At 46.0% G+C, this 19,299-nt stretch overlaps 1 protein-coding gene and 1 pseudogene across 1 annotated transcript; both read left to right on the top strand.

Moving 5' to 3' along the window:
* Positions 1–10,490: 10,490 nt before the first annotated feature.
* On the top strand, positions 10,491–11,612 carry LOC144673561 (uncharacterized; annotated as a pseudogene).
* A 2,158-nt stretch (positions 11,613–13,770) lies between these two features.
* Positions 13,771–15,376, top strand: LOC144673555 (uncharacterized). Its single transcript, XM_078535318.1, has one exon. The coding sequence runs from the start codon at positions 13,933–13,935 to the stop codon at positions 15,010–15,012; it is 1,080 nt and encodes a 359-aa protein (XP_078391444.1). The 5' UTR covers positions 13,771–13,932; the 3' UTR covers positions 15,013–15,376.
* Positions 15,377–19,299: the final 3,923 nt, after the last annotated feature.

The raw sequence follows: 19,299 nt of genomic DNA, 5'->3' as shown, positions 1-19,299 counted from the left end.
CCTTCACATACAAAATCTTTAAACATTTCTGCAACCTGCTCCTCAGAATTCTCTTGGGTAAGCTCAACACATTCCCACTTCTTTACCTATCACTGATTCTCCTTGTTTTACTTGTACACAAACCATTGGTTTCTCCTGTGCCTGAGCCTCAGAACACACAGTACTTTTACTTCCAAAACTTTCCTGCACCTGAATGATTCCAACAGATTTTCCCTGCGATTTCCAACATACTGACTTTGTGTGTCCTACTTTATTACAATGAAAACATCTCAACTTTCAAATGTCACTTCTACCCTCAACATCTTACTTTTTATTCTGAGAAAAAACTTCCTGGGAACTTACAGCTACTCCTTCTCCTCCCTGACTACCCACCTTCCTTTCACCTTCCCATTTTCTATCCTTTTCCAATTTGAAAGGGTGACAAAAAAAGCTTTAGCTCTATGAACTAACTCATAATTATCAGCTGTCTCTGCTGCTTGTCTTACCGTTTGAACCCTCTGTTCCTCCACATTTGTTCTCACTACCAAAGGGATTGAATCTTTAAATTCTTCCAAAAGAATTACTTCCCTAAGCGCTGCAAATGTTGTCTCTTTTTAATGCCCGTATCAACTGTTCAAATTTACTTTGTTTTACTCTTTCAAACTTGATATAAGTTTGCCCACTCTGTTTTCTCATATTCCTAAATTTCTGCCTGTATGCCTCAGGAACCAACTCATATGCACTCAAAATAGCCTTTTTTACCACAACATAATTCACCGACATTTTTGATAGTGAAGCATATACCTCATGTGTTCTACACACCAACCTGGATTGTAACAGCAATGTCCACTTCTCCTTGACCATTTCACCAGTTTAGCTATCTTCTCAAATGAAATAAAGAATGCTTCGATATCTTTTTCCTCAAACTTTGGAAGAACTTGTACAATTTAAACATCTCCCCACTGGGTTTTAGGTTACAGGTTTTTTCCTCATCAGAACTTTCCTCAGAATCTGAGGTCTCTTTTTTAACTTCCAGCCTTTTAAGCCGATATTCTCTTTCTCTTTCCTTAGTTCACTCTTTCATTGCTAACTTTTCCCTCTGGAGATCAAGTTTTTGCATTTCTCTTTCTTTTTGAAATAATCTGTCTTTTTCCCTTTCTTTTTCTGCTGCCTCTAGTTCCAGTTTTTTTTTCATGTCCTTTGATTGTTCAAGTTCAAGGTTCTTCAGTTCAAACTGAAGTTGCACCACAAACTGAAGTTGACTGCCACCTCTCTTCAAAAAATGCCCTCTTTGAAGAAGTATGGTTCTGTCCTCCGACAGGATTTCTGACTGTCTCTTCTGCCCTGCTCACCTTCATTGCTTTCCATTTCTCTCCTGGTGTTTGACAAGGTGTTTACTAAAACCCGCTTTCACAGCCATATCTCCTTTCTCAGTGATTGTCTCCGTCTCCGACTCACCCCACGTGGATTTCAACTGAAATTCCATCCCTCTTGTTTCGAACCCACCCAGGATTACAGGTATCTCCGGGACATAAAACGTTTCTCGGACTGCTGTTCCCGTCGCATTCTGAGATCCACACTCAGTGCCATGCGCCGCCATATGAATACACTCGACCTCTCCCTCCAGCAGCACCGCCGCACCCTTTTTCAAAGCTGCGCGTGCCCCCAGTTTCATTTTATTCTTCGCCTCATCCGTCGCCTCAACAAGAAACTTTTTCTCTTTCTCTCAAGTGCTAAGGAACGCAAGCTCCAACAACTCATCGACTCCAACACCCATCTGGGACCCTCCACCCCTGCTTGTCCCTCCGTCCTCACCCCATCTTCCAATCCCAGCCCCAGCCGCGTATTCACTATACCCCCTGACCTTCCCCTCTCCGATGCTGAACATTCAGTGCTCAGCAAAGGACTTAGTTTCATACCCTTACGCCCTCATCTCAATGAATTTCGGGCTCGGCATGATGCTGAACTCTTCTTCCGCCGCCTTCGTCTCCGTGCTCACTTCTTTGGGCAGGAGTCCTCTCCCCGTTAAACGGATCCTCTTACCCACCTCCAATATTCTCCCTCCACTTGGACGCCTCCCTCTGGATTCTTACCTTCTCTTGATCTTTTCATTGAGAACTGTCGGCGTGACATTAGCCGTCTCAATTTCTCTGCTCCTCTCACCCATTCTAATCTGTCTCTCTCTGAACTCACTGCACTCCGTTCTCTCAGGTCCAACTCCAACATTGTCATCAAACCCGCTGACAAGGGTGGTACTGTTGTTGTCTGGCGCATTGACCTCTACCTCGCGGAGGCTGAGCGTCAACTCGCAGACGTTTCCTCCTACCTCTCCCTGGACCATGACCCCACCACAGAACATCAAGCCATTGTTTCCAGGACTGTCACTGACCTCATCTCCTCTGGAGATCTTCCTCCCACAGCTTCCAACTTGATAGTCGCCCAACCTCGGACGGCCCGCTTCTACCTCCTACCCAAAATCCACAAACAGAACTGTCCTGGCAGACCGATCGTGTCAGCCTGTTCCTGCCCCACGGAACTCATTTCTCGTTATCTTGACTCCCTTCTCTCTCCCCTTGTCCAGTCCCTTCCCACCTACATCCGTGATTCCTCTGACACCTTACGTCACATCAACAATTTCCAGTTCCCTGGCCCCGACCGCTTCCTCTTCACCATGGATGTCCAATCCCTCTACACCTCCATCCCCCACCAGGATGGTCTGAGGGCCCTTAGCTTCGTCCTTGAACAGAGGCCCCAACAATCCCCATCCACCACTACTCTCCTCCGTCTGGCTGAACTTGTTCTCACACTGAACAATTTCTCCTTTAACTCCTCTCACTTCCTCCAAATAAAAGGTGTGGCTATGGGTACCCGCATGGGCCCCAGCTATGCCTGTCTCTTTATGGGGTATGTGGAACATTCCTTGTTCCAGTCCTACTCCGGCCCCCTCCCACAACTCTTTCTCCGGTACATCGATGATTACTTCGGTGCTGCATCATGCTCTCGTCGGCACCTGGAAAAATTTATTAATTTTGCTTCCAATCTCCACCCCTCCATCATCTTCACATGGTCCATCTCTGACACTTCTCTTCCCTTCCTTGACCTCTCTGTCTCAATTTCTGATGATAGACTGTCCACCAATATCCATTACAAGCCTACCGACTCCCACAGCTACCTCGACTACAGCTCCTCACACCCCGACTCCTGTAAAGACTCCATCCCATTCTCTCAGTTCCTTCGCCTCCGTCGCATCTGTTCTGATGACGCCACCTTCAAAAACAGCTCCTCTGACATGTCCTCCTTCTTCCTTAACCGAGGTTTTCCATCCACGGTCGTTGACAGGGCCCTCAACCGTGTCCGGCCCATATCCCACGCATCCTCCCTCACGCCTTCTCCTCCTTCCCAGAAACATGATAGGGTCCCCCTTGTCCTCACTTATCACCCCACCAGCCTCCTCATTCAAAGGATCATCCTCCGCTATTTCCGCCAACTCCAGCATGATGCCACCACCAAACACATCTTCCCTTCACCCCCCCCTGACGGCATTCCGTAGGGATCGTTCCCTCCGGGACATCCTGGTCCACTCCTCCATCACCCCCTACTCCTCAACCCCCACTTATGGCACCTCCCCATGCCCACGCAGAAGATGCAACACCTGCCCCTTCACTTCCTCTCTGCTCACCATCCAAGGGCCCAAACACTCCTTTCAAGTGAAGCAGCATTTCACTTGCATTTCCCCTAACTTAGTCTACTGCATTCGTTGCTCCCAATGCGGTCTCCTCTACATTGGAGAGACCAAACGCAAACTGGGCGACCGTTTTGCGGAACACCTGCGGTCTGTCTGCAAGAAAGACCCAAACCTCCCTGTCGCTTGCCATTTTAACACTCCACCCTGTTCTCTTGCCAACATGTCTGTCCTTGGCTTGCTGCATTGTTCCAGTGAAGCCCAACGCAAACTGGAGGAACAGCACCTCATCTTCCAACTAGGCACTTTACAGCCCTCCGGGCTGAATATTGAATTCAACAACTTTAGATCTTAAACTCCCCCTCCCCCCATCCCCACCCCGTTTCTTTCCCCCCCCCCGCCTTTTTTTTTTCAATAATTTATATAGATTCTTCTTTCCCCACCTATTTACATTATTTTTAAATCTAAAACTAAAACCTTTAGTCTTTCCACCCCACCCCCACTAGAGCTGTACTTTGAATATCCTGTCTTCCATTCTTAATTAGCACTTTTCTCAGACAAATACCACCACCTTCAACACCTCTTTGACCCTTTTGTCTGTGACATCTTTTGATTATCTGCTCATCTCCACAATCACCACACCACACCCTCAATGTGTCTCTCCCCCCCCACCACCACCACCCCCCCCCCCACCCACCTTAAACCAATTTATATTTCTCCCTTCTTCTAACTATGCTCCAGTTCTGCTGAAGGGCCATGAAGGCTCGAAACGTTAACTGATTTCTTCTCCGCCGATGCTGCCAGACTTGCTGAGTTTTTCCAGGTAATTCTGTTTTTGTTTTGCACCACCTCTATCTGTGACTCACTAATGCCAGGTGTCACTTCCAACTTCAAATGCTGTGCTATCACTTCAACTATATCTGCTTTCCTAGCCCCCACCGGTAACCCCAATTGCAAGTTATCCGCCAACTCTGTTAACTTATTCTTGGATACTTTCTGTAACCCAGTCAGAGTTATATCTTCTACTTCCATAAAGATTTAGCCATGGGTACAGGCATTTTTGCAGTCTCATCACTTCAAAAATACCTCACAACCATTCCTGAATTCAAAGTGCTTCTCGTACTCGTAATCTAAAAATCACCAATCAAAAAAATCAAGGAATTACAAATATATCCCTCAAAGAGCCGCCAATTATTATGACACAGCCAATGGTAAATGCTGAGTTGTTCAAATCCCAGAGGGAAACTTGAAACAACTGTCATAACCCATTTATGCAATTTGTGTGTTTCGAGATGCAGTCTTTGAATTCAGTAGTGATAAGACCACAGAGTCTCAAGAGGTTCTTTATAAAACTAAATTAAACATTTATTAATACAAGAAAGATTGTAAGTACATACATATAGTTGTAGATTTAAAAACACCCCACCCCCACTAGAGCTGTACCTTGAGTGTCCTGCCATCCATTCTTAATTAGCACTTTTCTTAGATAATATCACCACCTTCAACACCTCTTTGATCCTTTTGTCTGTGACATCTTTTGATTATCTGCTCCTATCACTGCTTCCTTGTCCCTACAACCACCCCACCCTCAACTTCTCTCCCCCCGCCCCCCACCTTAAACCAGCTTATATTTCACCCCTCTCCTAACTAAACTCAGTTCTGTTGAAGGGTCATGTGGACTCGAAACGTCGACTCTTTTCTTCTCCACCGATGCTGCCAGACCTGCTGAGTTTTTCCAGGTAATTCTGTTTTTGTTTTGGATTTCCAGCATCGGCAGTAGTTTTTTGTTTTTATCTCTGTGCCTTGCACCATTGTCCCCTTTATCATTTACTCTCTCCAGCCTTCCATCCTGTCACAAGACCGTTTGTTGTTTCCTTCTGTCTGCCCCTGTTTTCTCTGACTCTGGACTTGTTTATAAACAGTTAAATCTGGGAAATTTTCCAGTTTGGATAAAAGTTCAGCGACGTGAAACATTCACCGACAATGATGCTGTTTGTCTTGCTGAGTATTTCCAACATTTTCTATTTTGAGATCGGATTTGCAGCATCTGCAGTATCTTGTTTTTGGGGTCACTGTGGATCAGTTTTCCCTCACTTATCGTTACCTGTTTAAAGGTGAAGAAGGAGCTTTTAAAGAATGAGACAACAGGAACTGTCACCCTGTTCGACATGAAACTAAACTCACTGTTAATTCCTCATCAGTAACAATGTTAAACACAAAGTTTCCGGCCGGGATTGAACCGGGGACTTTCTCATATAAAGTAAACGTGATAATCACTGCACTGGGGAAATGAGTGTGAATCCCCCCCGGACAGAGGGGAACTGACCATCCATCTCTAGCTCTAATTCCCAAACAGAAAATGCTGCCAAGAATCAGCAAGTCCGGCTGAGTCTGTGGCCGCTCTCAGCGTCTGAAATCGTCACAATGCCCGGGTGATTGACGGAAGCTCCGGACCAATAGGAAGAGGGGGCGGGACTGGAGGACCGAGCGTTGGGGCTGGTCCTCCAACCAATCGGAGTGAATGCAGGGGCGGGACCGGACTGTGAATGAAGCATGCGCAGTGCGGGTATTGGCGATGGGGAGACGGGTCCACAATGGGTAAAGGGGGCAGATGGCGGGGCGGAGGGAGCGGTGGATCCGGCGGGTGGACGGAGAGGCTCCGGAAACATGTTGTGTAAACCGCAAACCCCGGAAATAAACTGACCGGTCCCCCTCCCCCGTTTACACCGAGCGGGGCCGCAGCTCCCAGATCAATGAAGAGCCGGTTTGTATCAGGCTGGACATTGGTTCCAGAGGCTGGTCCCTGGTCTCCAGAGTCGGTTCTTTATCATTGAATCATTGAATGGTTACAATACAGACGGAGGCCATTCAGCCCGTCCTGCCTGTGCTGGCTCTCTGCAAGCGCAAATCAGCTGGTCCCACTCACCTGCCCAGGACCACAAGACCAGCAGCAGATATTACCCATCCTCAGTTACCTGTGGAGAAGATGATGTTTGACCTTCTTGAACCGCTGCAGTCCGTGTGGTGAAGCTGCTCCCACAATGCTGTTAGATAAAGAGTTACAGTGATGATGAAGGAACGGCGATATATGTCCAAATCAACAACAACAATGTGTGTTTATATAGCACATTTCATGTAATAGACCTTTCCAGGTTTAACAGATGTGCTAAAAAGCAACATTTGACACAGAATCATGTAAAGAGGTAAGAGGGCAGATGGCCAAAAGTTTAGTCAAAGATGTAGGTTTAAAGGAGAATCTTGAACGAGGAAAGAAAGAAAGAGAGCGGAGAGGTTTATGGAGGAAATTCCAGTGCTTATGGCCTTTGAGCTCAGATGTGGATACTAAGGATGAAGCGATTAAAATCGGGAATGCTCAGGAAGCTGGAATGAGCAGAGTGCAGAGACCTGGGTTGGTTGTGATGCTGGAGGAGATTACAGAGACAGGGAGGGATGAGAACATGGAGGGACTAGAAAACAAGGATGAGAAATTTAAAATGTTGGTTCTTCTTAAACAGGAACTTTCATAGGTCAGTGAGCACAGGGGTGATGGGTGAATAAGACTGGGTGCGAGTAAATATATGGGCAGCAGAGTTTTGGATGACCTAAAGATTATGGGGAGGTTGAATGTGGGAGACCAGCCAGAAGTGCGTTAGGAAGGAACATAAGAAATACAAGCAGCGATAGGCCATTCAGCCCTTCGAGCCCTTCTGCCATTCAGTGAGATCACGGCTGATCTTCTACTTCAACACCATTTTCTGGCACTATACCCTTATCCCCAATGTTTTTTATATGTAGAAATCTATCGATCTCAGTATTGAACATTCTCAACGACTGAGCTTCCACAGCCCTATGGGGCAGAGAATTCCAAAGATTCACCATCCTCTGAGTGAAGAAATTCCTCCTCACCTCAGTTCCAAATAGCCTGCCCCTTATTTTGAGACTGTGTCCCCTGAATCTAGAACCTCCAGCCAGAGTTAAGCCTAGAAATAACAAATGAATGGATGACAGTTTCAGACAAGCTGAGACTAGGGTGGAGTCGGGTGATGTTACTGAGGTGGAAACAGGTGGTCTTGGTGATGATGTGGATATGTGGTTGGAAGCTCATCTTGGGGTGAAATATTTCACCACGGCTTTGAACAGTCTGTTTCATCCTCAGAGAGTTGTCAGGGAGAAGGATGGAGCCGTTGGCTAGGGAGCGGAGTCTGTATTGGGGACTGAAGACAATGACTTTCATCTTCCCAATATTTGAATGAAGGAACTTTCTGCTCATCCAGTCCTGGATATCAGACAAGTCAGAACAGTGTGTGAGTTGGAGGTGATGGTGTTCACATACACCCGCTACTGGTCCTTCTAGATGGTGCAGATTGAGGGTTTGGGAGATTCTATCAAATTGTGGTTCAGTTGTCAGTCTCTAAAATGCCTTTCCATTGCCCCTGTCTCTCCCACCCTCTTCTGTCTCTCCTGTGCCCTTCTATTTCTCTCATTCTCTATCCCATTTCTCTCATTCTTTCTCTCTGTGTCTCCCCCACTTCCCTCTCTCTTTTTCTCTTGTCACATAGAATTCTCCATCCCGGAGGGCTCTGGATGCTCCATCTTTAAATACATTTAAGGCTGAGATGGAGAGATTTTTAATCTCTCAGGCATTCGAGGGAAATGGGGAGCGTGCGGGAAAGTGGTGTTAACGACCAAGATGAACTAATATTGTTTCAGGCACACTATCGAGACTTTCATTTCTCCAACGTAAGAGAAGATTAATTGATGTCCAGTTGCTAACTGCTCCATATTTGGAGCCTTCTTCTTTCTAACTCTAGATTATTTCAGTTCTCATTCCTTCAATTATTCTCACAGACAAGTCCCAGCTCCCTATACCTTCCAGATTGTCTGTCCTTGCCTCGGGATCCAGGGAAGGTATCGGTAACACTCCCGGGATCACTAAACACATAACCCAGTCTTTTGTACTGATATGCTGGGATCATTGAGAATGGTGATGTTTGTGGAGCCTACTCTTCCTGTTAGTTGTTTAATTATCCATACCTTTCCTGGCTGGATGTGGCAGGACTGCAGAGCTTTGATCTGATCCATTGTTTTTGGGATTGCTTCACCCTGTCTCAAGCATGCTGCTTCCACTGTTTAGAATGCATGTAGTCTCATGGTATAGGGTCACCAGATTGGAATCTCAGTTTTAGGAATGCCTGGTGCTGCTTCTGACATGTTCTCCTGCAGTTTGTGTTGAACCAGGGTTGGTCCCTTGGCTTGATGGTAATGGTAGAGTAAGGGATATGTGGGCCATGTGGTTACAGATTGTGGCTGAATACAATTCTGCTGCTGCTGATGATCCACAGCACCTCATGGATGCCCATTGAAATCTAGATCCATCCTGAATCTATTTCATTTAACATAGTGATAGTGCCTCACAACATGATGGACGGTATCCTCAGTGTGAAGACGGGTCTTTGTCTCATAAGGTCACAAGAATTAGGAGCAGGAATTTGGCCACTTGAGCCTGTTCCATCATTAATAAGATCATGGCTGATCTCATTGTGGCATCAACTCTACTTTCCTGTCTGTCCTCCCCACCCTGTCGATTAACTCATGATTGCCGGGATGAAGAACTGTAGCTACGAGGGTAGATTGGAGAGGTTGGGTCTGTTTTCCTTGGAGAAAAGAAGGCTGAGAGGAAACTTAATAGAGGTATTCAAGATTCTGAGGGGTATGGACAGAGTAAATAGTGAGAAACTGTTGCCACACTCATGAGTGCATCAAGAGCCAGAGGGCACACATTCAAAATAATGGGCAAAAGGAGTAAAAGTGATGTGAGGAATTTTGTTTTTTACCCAGAGGATGGTTGGAGTCTGGAACAAACTTCCTGAGAGGGTGGTGGAGACAGGTTCAATTGAGGTATTCAAAAGGGAATTGGATTGCTACCTGAAGAGAGAGAATGTGTGAGGTTACGGGGATAAGGCAGGGTAGTGGGATGAGGTAGAATGCTCTTTCAGCAAGCCAGTGCAGACTCGATGGGCCAAATGGCCTCCTTCTGCGCTGTAAAGATTCTGTGATCAACCACAATCATGTTGAATGGCGGAGCAGGCTCATTGGGGCTTATGGTCTACTCCTGCTCCTATTTCTTTTTCTTTATTCATTGGATGTGGGTGTCATTGGCTAGCGCAGCATTTATTGCCCATCCCTTGTTCAGAGGGCATTTAGGAGTCAACCGCATTGTGAGTGTGGAGTCACATGTAGGCCAGACCAGGCACGGACAGCAGATTTCCTTCCCTAAAGGGCATTAGTGAACCAGATGGGTTTTGACGACAAACAACAATGGTTTCATGGTCATTATTAGACTTTTAATTCCAGATTTTTATTGAATTCAAATTTCACCATCTGCCGTGGTAGCATTGAAACCTGGGTCCCCAGAGCATTACCCTGGATCGCTGGATTACCAGTCCAGTGACAAAACCACTATGCCACCGCCTTCCCCTAGTGTTCTCATAGAGGCCAGAGTCTTGTGTAGCCCAGACTGGAGGCAGGTTCCCTTCCCTGAAGGACATTAATGAACCAGTTGGGTTTTTACAAAAAATCCAACAGCTTTCATGGTAATTTTTTCCTAGTTCTGGCCCCAAAAATTACCAGAATCATTAAATTCAATTTCACAACCTGCCTTTGTGTTTCTGTGGGTTCTCTCTCACTCCCTTTTTTTCTGTTTTAAATCAATTTCACAGGATATTAGAAGGGAAGACTTTTTCAGTCAGGAAACTCAAACCAAACATCACATCAGAATCTGAGAGAGTCGCCCATTTTGTTGTAACCAGAATATCATCGGATTTTGAACATGGAAGGAAAAAGCACCGTTCACAGTGGAGAGAAACTGTGGAAGTGTGGAGACTGTGAGGAGGGATTCAGATTTCCATCTGACCTGGAAACTCATCGACGCAGTCACACTGGAGAGAGGCCATTCACCTGCTCCGTATGTGGGAAGGGATTCACTCAGTCATCCAGTCTGCTGAGACACCAGCGAGTTCACAGAGGTGAGAGACCATTCACCTGCTCTGACTGTGGGAAGGGATTCGCTCAGTCATCCAACCTGTTGAGACACCAGCGAGTTCACACTGGGGAGAGACCATTTACTTGCTCCAAGTGTGGGAAAGGATTCGCTCGGTCAACTGACTTGCTGACACACCAGCGAGTTCACACTGACGAGAGACCTTTTAAATGTTCAGACTGTGGGAAGTGCTTTAAAAGTTCCCGGGACCTGATGCTCCATCAACGTGTTCACACGGACGAGAGACCATTCAGGTGCTTGCACTGTGGGTCTGGGTTCAGACAGTCATCTCAACTCACTGAACACCAGCGAGTTCACACCGGCGAGAGGCCATTCACCTGCTCTGACTGTGGGAAGGGATTCGCTCAGTCATCCAACCTGCTGACACACCAGCGAGTTCACACTGGAGAGAGACCTTTCACCTGCTCTGACTGTGGGAAGGAATTCACTCAGTTATCCACCCTGCTGAATCACCAGAGTGTTCACACTGATAAGAGACCTTTGAAATGCCCAGACTGCGGAAAGTGCTATAAAAATTCCAGGGAGCTGATGTCCCATCAACGTGTTCACACTGATAAGAGACCTTTTAAATGCCTGGACTGCGGAAACTGTTTTAAGAGTTCTGGGGAACTGATGCGCCATCAACGTATTCACACTGACGAGAGACCATTCAGGTGATCTCAGTGTGGGACTGGGTTCAAGACATCATCTGATCTCACTGTACACCAGTGAGTTCACACCGGGGAGAGGCCGTTCACCTGTCCCAACTGTGGGAAGGGATTCACTCAGTCATCCACCCTATTGACACATCAGCGAGTTCACACTGGGGAGAGACCATTCATCTGTCCCAAGTGTGGAAAGAGATTCACACAGTCATTCAACCTGATGAGACACCGGCGAATTCATAAGTAACTAGAGTGATTGGATTTTGCTGGAAATCACAGAGGACTAAACCGTGTTCATTGGGTCTGTTTCTACTGATGTTAATAATTTCCAACGCAGTTACATGGGCTAATATTTTAGATAAAAGTCAAATAAATCAGCTTTGTGTTGAATACATTGTGTTGAATCTTTCTAATATTTCTAGCACATTACTTTTGAAGGTTTCTCCCACTCCCCGTCTCCTCCATCCTCACCTTCCAACAAGTATGAGGAGATCATGGAATTTCCTTGTCACTAAGACTGAAACAATCCAATCAGCTGCCTCTGCTGCTTCCCTCCCTTATACTAGTGCACCGGGCCAAACTGTCTCCAAAGTTCCTCCTTACCTGAGCCGTCAACTCACATCTTTCTCCAGTTTCTCTCCCTTCTCCCATCATGCCCTGCAGTCTATTCTAGGGCTTCTTGGCACGACCACCAATGGTGCAGTGATTGAAATGGGGGATGCACAGGGGGCCAGAATTAGAGGAGGGGGTTGTGGAGAAGGAGGGTCTGTCTGTGAGTTAAGACATGGGGTGGCAGAATTTTGGATGACCCAAGGTTACAGGGGGCAGAATGTGGGAGACCAGCCAGAGTGTGTCGGAATAGTCGAGTTTGGAGGTGACAAAGGCATGGATGAGATATTCGGCAGCAGATGAGCTGAGAGGGGGGAGGAGACGAGTGATGTTACGGAGGTATAAATGAAGGGTTAAGCTTGATGGAAGTTGGATATGTAATAGCAGGAGGTTGTTTAAGTGGAGGATAAAGGTCAATTACTCCCCAGGACAGGTACAGCACCAGTTAGATACAGAATAGCCTTCTCCAGTGTTGGGAATTTTTCTATTTTCTTTATCACCATCTCATTTTGCCTTGCACCATCATCCCTTTCGCTGAATAATCTCTCCTGCCTTCCACAGACCTGCCCGCTTTTGTTTTTTACCCCACCTCTCGAACTTCTAGAGCTGAAAGGTTGACTTTGTTTCTCTCCCTGGAGAAGCTGCCAGACCTGCTGAGCATTTCTCACATTCTCGATTTTTATTTCAGCTTTTGCAGCATCCGCAGGATTTTGCTTCCGGGCTGAGGCCGCGCCCTCTGCTGACGTCACAATGCACGCCCAGCGGCGGACCTGCCGCCCACTCGGTCCCTCAACCTTTGCCCGCGCTCTTGCTATTGGTCCAGACGCACGTCACTCACCAGCCCAGGCCCCGCCCCCAAAGCATCATTATGTCGTCACTTCCGAGTGCCGCTGTCTTATCCGCTCCGCTCCTGCGAGCCCCAGTTGGACTCTCCGGTTTTGTATTTAATTTGATTCTTTCTCCATCCGCCTCTTCCCCCCCATCATCCAGCTCACTCACTTGGTTTGGGAAAACTCACTTTCTGTCAACGGCCGCCTTCCCCAGCCCAAGGGAGGTTATGTTGCAGCTGGATAAAACACTATTTGGCCACAGCTGGAGGACTGTGTGCAGCTTTGGTCACCCACACTATAGGAAGGATGTGATTGCACTGGAGAGGGTGCAGAGGAGATTCACCAGGGTGTTACCTGGGCTGGAGCGTTTCAGAGACTGGATAGGCTGGGGTTGTTTTCCTTAGAATAGAGAAGGCCGAGAGGGGACCTGATAGAGGCGTACAAATTATGAGGGGCATCGATAGGGTAGATAGGAAGAAACTTTTCCCCTTTGCGGAGGTATCAATAACCAGAGGGCATAGATTTAAGGTAAGGGGAAGGAGGTTTAGAGGGTATTTGAGGAATATTTTTTTCACCCAGATGGTGGTTGGAGCCTGAGGGGGTGGTAGAGGCAGGAACCTTCACAATGTTTAAGAAGTATTTAGATGAACACTTGAAACGCCATAACATACAGGGATACAGGCCAAATACCGAAAAATGGGATTAGAATAGATAGGTGCTTAATGGCCAGAATGGACACGATGGGCCGAAGGGCCTGTTTCTGTGCTGTATAATTCTATGACTCCAATGCGCGGGCACAGTGCCGGCCCGGTTAGTTTGAGCTGACTGAGTATGCATGGCGCCGGCAGATGATCGGCATATTTAAAGGGACACTGTCCCTCTGTGTTGTTGTCATTAAAAGGGGCAAAGACATTGTGAGAGAGACTGATTGCAACACCAAGAGCATGGAGAGCAGGTTTTGAAGGAACAAAAATAATGCAAAGCGAGAAAACTGTCCATCCTCAGTTTCTCAATTTTTTCCAGTAATTTCTGATGCAAACTTGTTTTACAGGGAGAGGATTCGTAGATGCGAAGCTGAGAATGGACATTACTACAATCTAACCGAGCCATTCGATTCATCAGGACTGAATGTCATCAGCAAACTGGAAGGAGAGAGCAGCATTCACAGCGCAGAGAAACCTTAACATGTGTTCCGCGTGTGGATGTGGATTCAACCGATTGACCAAACTGGGGATGTTCAACTGTAACCGAAACAGGGAGAGTCCATGTGGACAATGTGGGGACAGTGAGAAGGGATTCAGTTATCCCTCTGATCTGGAAATTCATCGATACAGTCACACCGGGGAGAAGCTGTACACCTGCCCCGTGTGTGAAAAGGGATTCACTCGATTTTCAAACATGTTGAGACACCAGCAGGTTCACACCGGGGAGAAACCCTTCACCTGCTCCAAGTGCGAAAAGGGATTTAATCAGTCATCCCACCTGTTAACACACCAGCGAGTTCACACTGGAGAGAGACCGTTCACCTGCTCTCTATGTGAAAAGAGATTCACTGAGTCATCGACCTTACTGAGACACCAGCGAGTTCACTCTGGGGAGAGGCCATTCACCTGCTCTAAGCGTGGGAAGGGATTCATTCAGTCATCTAACCTGCGGACAAACCAGCGAGTTCACACTGAGGAGAGACATTTTAAATGTCCGGACTGCAGGAAGTGCTATAAAGGTTCCATGGAACTGACGCGCCATCAACGTGTTCACACTGACGAGAGACCATTCAGGTGCTCTCGCTGCGGGACTGGGTTCAGGTGGTTGTCTCAACTCACTACGCACAAGTACAGTCACACTGGGGAGAGGCCGTTCACCTGCTCTGTGTGTGGGAAGGGATTCACTCAGTCATCCAAACTGCTGAGACACCAGCATGGGCACAGTGATGAGAGGCCATTCTCCTGCTCCATGTGTGGGAAGGGATTCAGTCAGCAATCCCATCTGCTGACACACCAGCGAGTTCAAACAGACGAGAGACCTTTTAAATGCCCAGACTGTGGGAAGTGTTGTAAAAGCCCCCAGGACCTGATGCCTCATCAAAGTGTTCACAATGGGAAGAGGCCGTTCAGGTGCTCTCACTGCGGGACTGGGTTCAAGCGATCATCTCAACTCATTGTACACCAGCGAATTCACACTGTGGGGGTGACCATTCATCTGCCTTGAATGTAGGAAGGGGTTCACCCACCCATCCAACCTTGAGACACCAGTGAGTTCATACTGGGGAGAGTCCGTTCACCTGCTCTGAATGTGGGAAGGGTTTTACCCAGTTATCCAACCTGCTGACACATCAGCGAGTTCACACTGGGGAGAGACTATTTCCATGCTCTGAATGTGGGAAGGGATTTGCTTATTTATCTACACTGCAGAGACACCAGCAAGTTCACAAGTAATGACAATGGTTGGATTTTGCTGTTAATCACATCCAGAACTGAATTATGTGTGTTGGGGTCTATTTCTGATGATATTAATAAACTCCAGCCCAGTTATTCGGGCTAATATTGTAGATAAAGGTCAATTAGATTAGCTTTGTGTTAAACACACAGTGTCTTGAGTCTTTTCAATATTTCTAACCCAAGTTACTTCCTTCTGAAGTGCTCTCTCTCACCCCTGTCCCCTCCATCCTCACCTCCAACAACAAGTGTGAGGAGATCATGGAGCTTCTTTGTCACTAAGATTGAGACAATCTGATCAGCTGCCTCTGCTGCTTCCTTCCCTCCCTCATTGGCAGTGGCTGTGATTTTTTGAATTAGATTTTTACATAATCACTCGGTAAGTGATCGGGTGTCACTGAACATTTGACAGAAAATTGTTCCATTATCATTCTCACAGTGACTGTATCTGGCAGACCAAGTGATTCTATCTACACCAGCCTTTCTGGAGAAGATCACCAGAGAAGAGTGAAGACATTACAGTCCACAACCCAGCTCATAGTGGTGCACGCATCTGATAAATCCAATTAAAATGCAGAGTATATAGGTCTGCTACAGGTTTATCGATATACATTGATTATCAATCATAAGAAATAGGAACAAGAGTTCCTGGGTCCCCAGTTTGAAACCAGGCAGAAGCATTATCAAAACATATTTTAAGTGTGAGCAATAATTGATCTTTATTGTTAAATATTAACTGTATGTAATACCTTACAGCCATGTGACATTAGCTCTTCCCCTCTACAGTCTGTACACACTGAAACTAGACAGAATCTATCACTTGTTTCCATTTCCAGTCCTGATGGTTCAGAAAGCTTCCCTCAAAGCTGCATTTGCCAGCTGATTTGTGTAAGATTATTGAAGGCTCCTGCAGCATGATCTCCATCACCAACAGTCGGTCAAAGCTACATTTCAGACAGGGCAACAAATCCATCAACGATTCTGTCTTCCCTGCTCCATCGTGAGTGAGACAAGGAAAAGCAGTAGGATTTTGCCCCACCCTCACCAATCACCCACTGCGAACAGAAAGCAGTGACAGCAACTTCAATCAGCGGATTACTGCCCATCCCTGGGATGCAAGATACTCCAATATGGGCTAAACCTCCTAATACATCAAGCACAGATTCAGATTATTAACTTTAAACATTGCTGCTGTTTTCCGGAGTGAACCCCAGCTCTCCATTCCTCCAGTAGTGTCACCGCATTTAAATGGAGTCTGTCTCCATCCTGCTTTGTTAACATCACAGTTGTTGGGTTAGGAGTGAAAACTGCTCTTTTCTTCACTGGAAGAGTGGGAGAGCAGTTTGTAGGTGCGGGTCTGATATGCAATGAATGATGATTGAATATTTTTAAGTCAGAGGTAGATAGATTCTTGTTAGGCAAGGGAATCAAAGGCTATCGGAGTTAGATGGGAATATGGAAATCGAAACACAAGATCAGCCATGACCTTATTGAATGGCGGAGCAGGCTTGAGGGGCCGAATGGTCTACTCCTGTTCTTATTTCTTATGTTCTTATGACAGTTTAAAAGTGACAAGTTCCACTCAAGCCCCTGCACCAACAGAACTGCTCAGAGTCACAGAATTAGAATAGTCACTTCCTGGAGGGCTGATAGCATCGGGTCCACATCCGATCAGTTGAGAATGGTCTAATTCATAAGATTACAGGAAGGAAATTAAGGAACTGCACCTGAAATAATCCAAGTCACAGTGAAGAACGAAATGTTTGTCCCGGGTAACGGAGGGGAAGGATTAAGAGTTTTCAGTGTGGGACAGAACTGAGAGCAGAGAGAACTGATTGATACAGAATGGCATCATCATCCCTTTTGTGCTTTTTTCATTCATTCATGGGATGTAGGCAGTACTGCTGGGCCAACATTATATTGGCCATTCCTAATTGCTCTTGAGAACCGAGTGGTTTGCTTAGCCATTTCAGAGTCAACCACATTATTGTGCATCTAGATTCACATGTAGGCCAGACCAGGTAAGGACAGCAGATTTCCTAAAGGACATTTGTGAATTGGATGAGTTTTTAATGACAATTGATGGTTTCATCATTTAGATTTAATTCAAATTTCACCGCCTTCCATGGTGGGATTCAAACACTACCCTGGGCCTTTGGAATACTAGCCCAGTGACAATACCAGTCCGCTGCCCCCTCCATCTCCCCTGCCCCTCCCAACCTATCACAGACCTTCCCTTTTATTCTTTCCTCCTCTCCTCTGTATCTGTTTCAAACCTGTTACATCTCTAGCATTTACCAGTTTTGATGTAGCATAGTGGTATTTTCACTGGACTGGTATTCCAGAGATCTAGGGTAATGCTCTGGTGGTCCAACCATAGCAGGTGGTGAAATTTGAATTCAACAAAAATCTGGAATTAAAAGTCTGCAAAACCCCATCTGGTTCACTAATGTCCCTTAGGGAAGGAAATCCGCTGTCCTTACCTGGACTAGCCTACATGTGGCTGACTCTTAACTGCCCCCTGAAAAAATAGGCAATTTAAGGATGGGCAATAAATGCTGGCTTAGCCAGTGATGCCCACATCCCATGAACGAATGAGGGAAAAAAAACATTAACTCTGTTTCTCTCTCTGCCTGCTATTTCCAGCTGATTGAAAAGTCAGGAGTCACTCCGTAAAAAGAACAAAAGGGAAGATCTGTAATAGAGAGCGAGGCAGGATGGATTAACTGACACAAGAATGATGGACAGGACAACACGGAGCTGGTGATGGTGGACCCAGGTGGTTCGGAGTCAATGCTTTCTCCATCATGGCCTGAGCTCGATGGCCGGTGACCAAACGTTAAACAAACAAACCATTTTGTGTGAGAAACCTGTCGGCAGTGTCAGTGAACTGAAGGGCAGTAACAGGTAAAGAAATGATCATCAGTGATTTTGAAGGCTTGCTTGTCAGCTTCCCTGGTCAGTCCAACCATTGGAAACCTCCAAACATTCTGGTGACTCAGCACTGCCCTGTTTTCTACACAAATATTTATCCTCTGTAATATTCCAGTCCAGGAAGAAAATTATTTCAAACCAAATGAAGGAAACAAACTATTGAAGCATGCGATCTTGACAGGGCTCTGTTAAACTCCTTAACAAACATTTTCCTCTGTAATATAGCACCCTTGATTGAAGGGTTGTGGCGCAAAAGTAATAAGATTGTATAAATCAACTCGGATATAATGAGATGTTTGATCAGAGAAAAGAACACTTTCGTAAATTAGATATGAGATCAATTGCATAATTACATCATGTTCATATGGTAAAGTATATTAGTCCAAATCGTCATGTGAACCTTGTGAATTAAGGGAAACTAGGTACGGATTCTGCAGAAATGACTTTTTCAAAAGGGAATTCAGCAATTTAATGAAAGGGAGGAATAAAAAACTTGTTTAAGAGAGAGAAACAAATTGTGATTAATTAGTTTCCTCGTTTAAAAAGGGGCCTGAGATCGGATGATGGAAGGGCCTCTGTTGCCATTGTATGGATACATGGTGCTAGGCCATTTTATGATTACATTGTTATATCAGCCTCGCTGCAGCGTTCCCATAAGAGCAGCTGAATTCCATTTCTCCGAAACAGAGACCCAGAGTGCTGCTGCGTTCGAGCACAGTTTCCAGACAGGCTCACTGCAGCCATGGCAGTTTCTGTAGTGTAGTGGTTATCACATTCGCCTAACACGCGAAAAGTCCCCGGTCCGAAACCGGGCAACAGCATTGTTAAAACTTTCTCATTAAATAATTAGGATAATTTGCATCATTGAAACTTACCTGAGTTCCTATGTTATCGGCATATTGCATTTGCTCTCACCGAGGTCATAACATGAATGCAGCAAAATGAGTGGAAATAGATGTTCATATTTCACTGCGCTCACATATTAGCAGTTTGTTCAGTCAACAGAAATTAATGGGTGTTTCGATGCAGATTAACAGTTACTCAACATGTCAATGATGTTTCATAGTAATGTGTGCTCACGGAGGGAACAAATATAATTAATGTGTCATTCTCAAACCTGTTCCCT

Source organism: Cetorhinus maximus, unplaced genomic scaffold (assembly GCF_964194155.1).
Source record: "Cetorhinus maximus unplaced genomic scaffold, sCetMax3.hap1.1 HAP1_SCAFFOLD_385, whole genome shotgun sequence".
NCBI classification, from domain to species: domain Eukaryota; kingdom Metazoa; phylum Chordata; class Chondrichthyes; order Lamniformes; family Cetorhinidae; genus Cetorhinus; species Cetorhinus maximus.
This window is presented reverse-complemented; position numbering and strand designations above follow the sequence as displayed.

Coding starts and splice junctions, on each gene's coding strand:
- LOC144673555 (XM_078535318.1), top strand. CDS start 13,933: ATGTCATCAGCAAACTGGAAGGAGAGAGCAGCATTCACAGCGCAGAGA.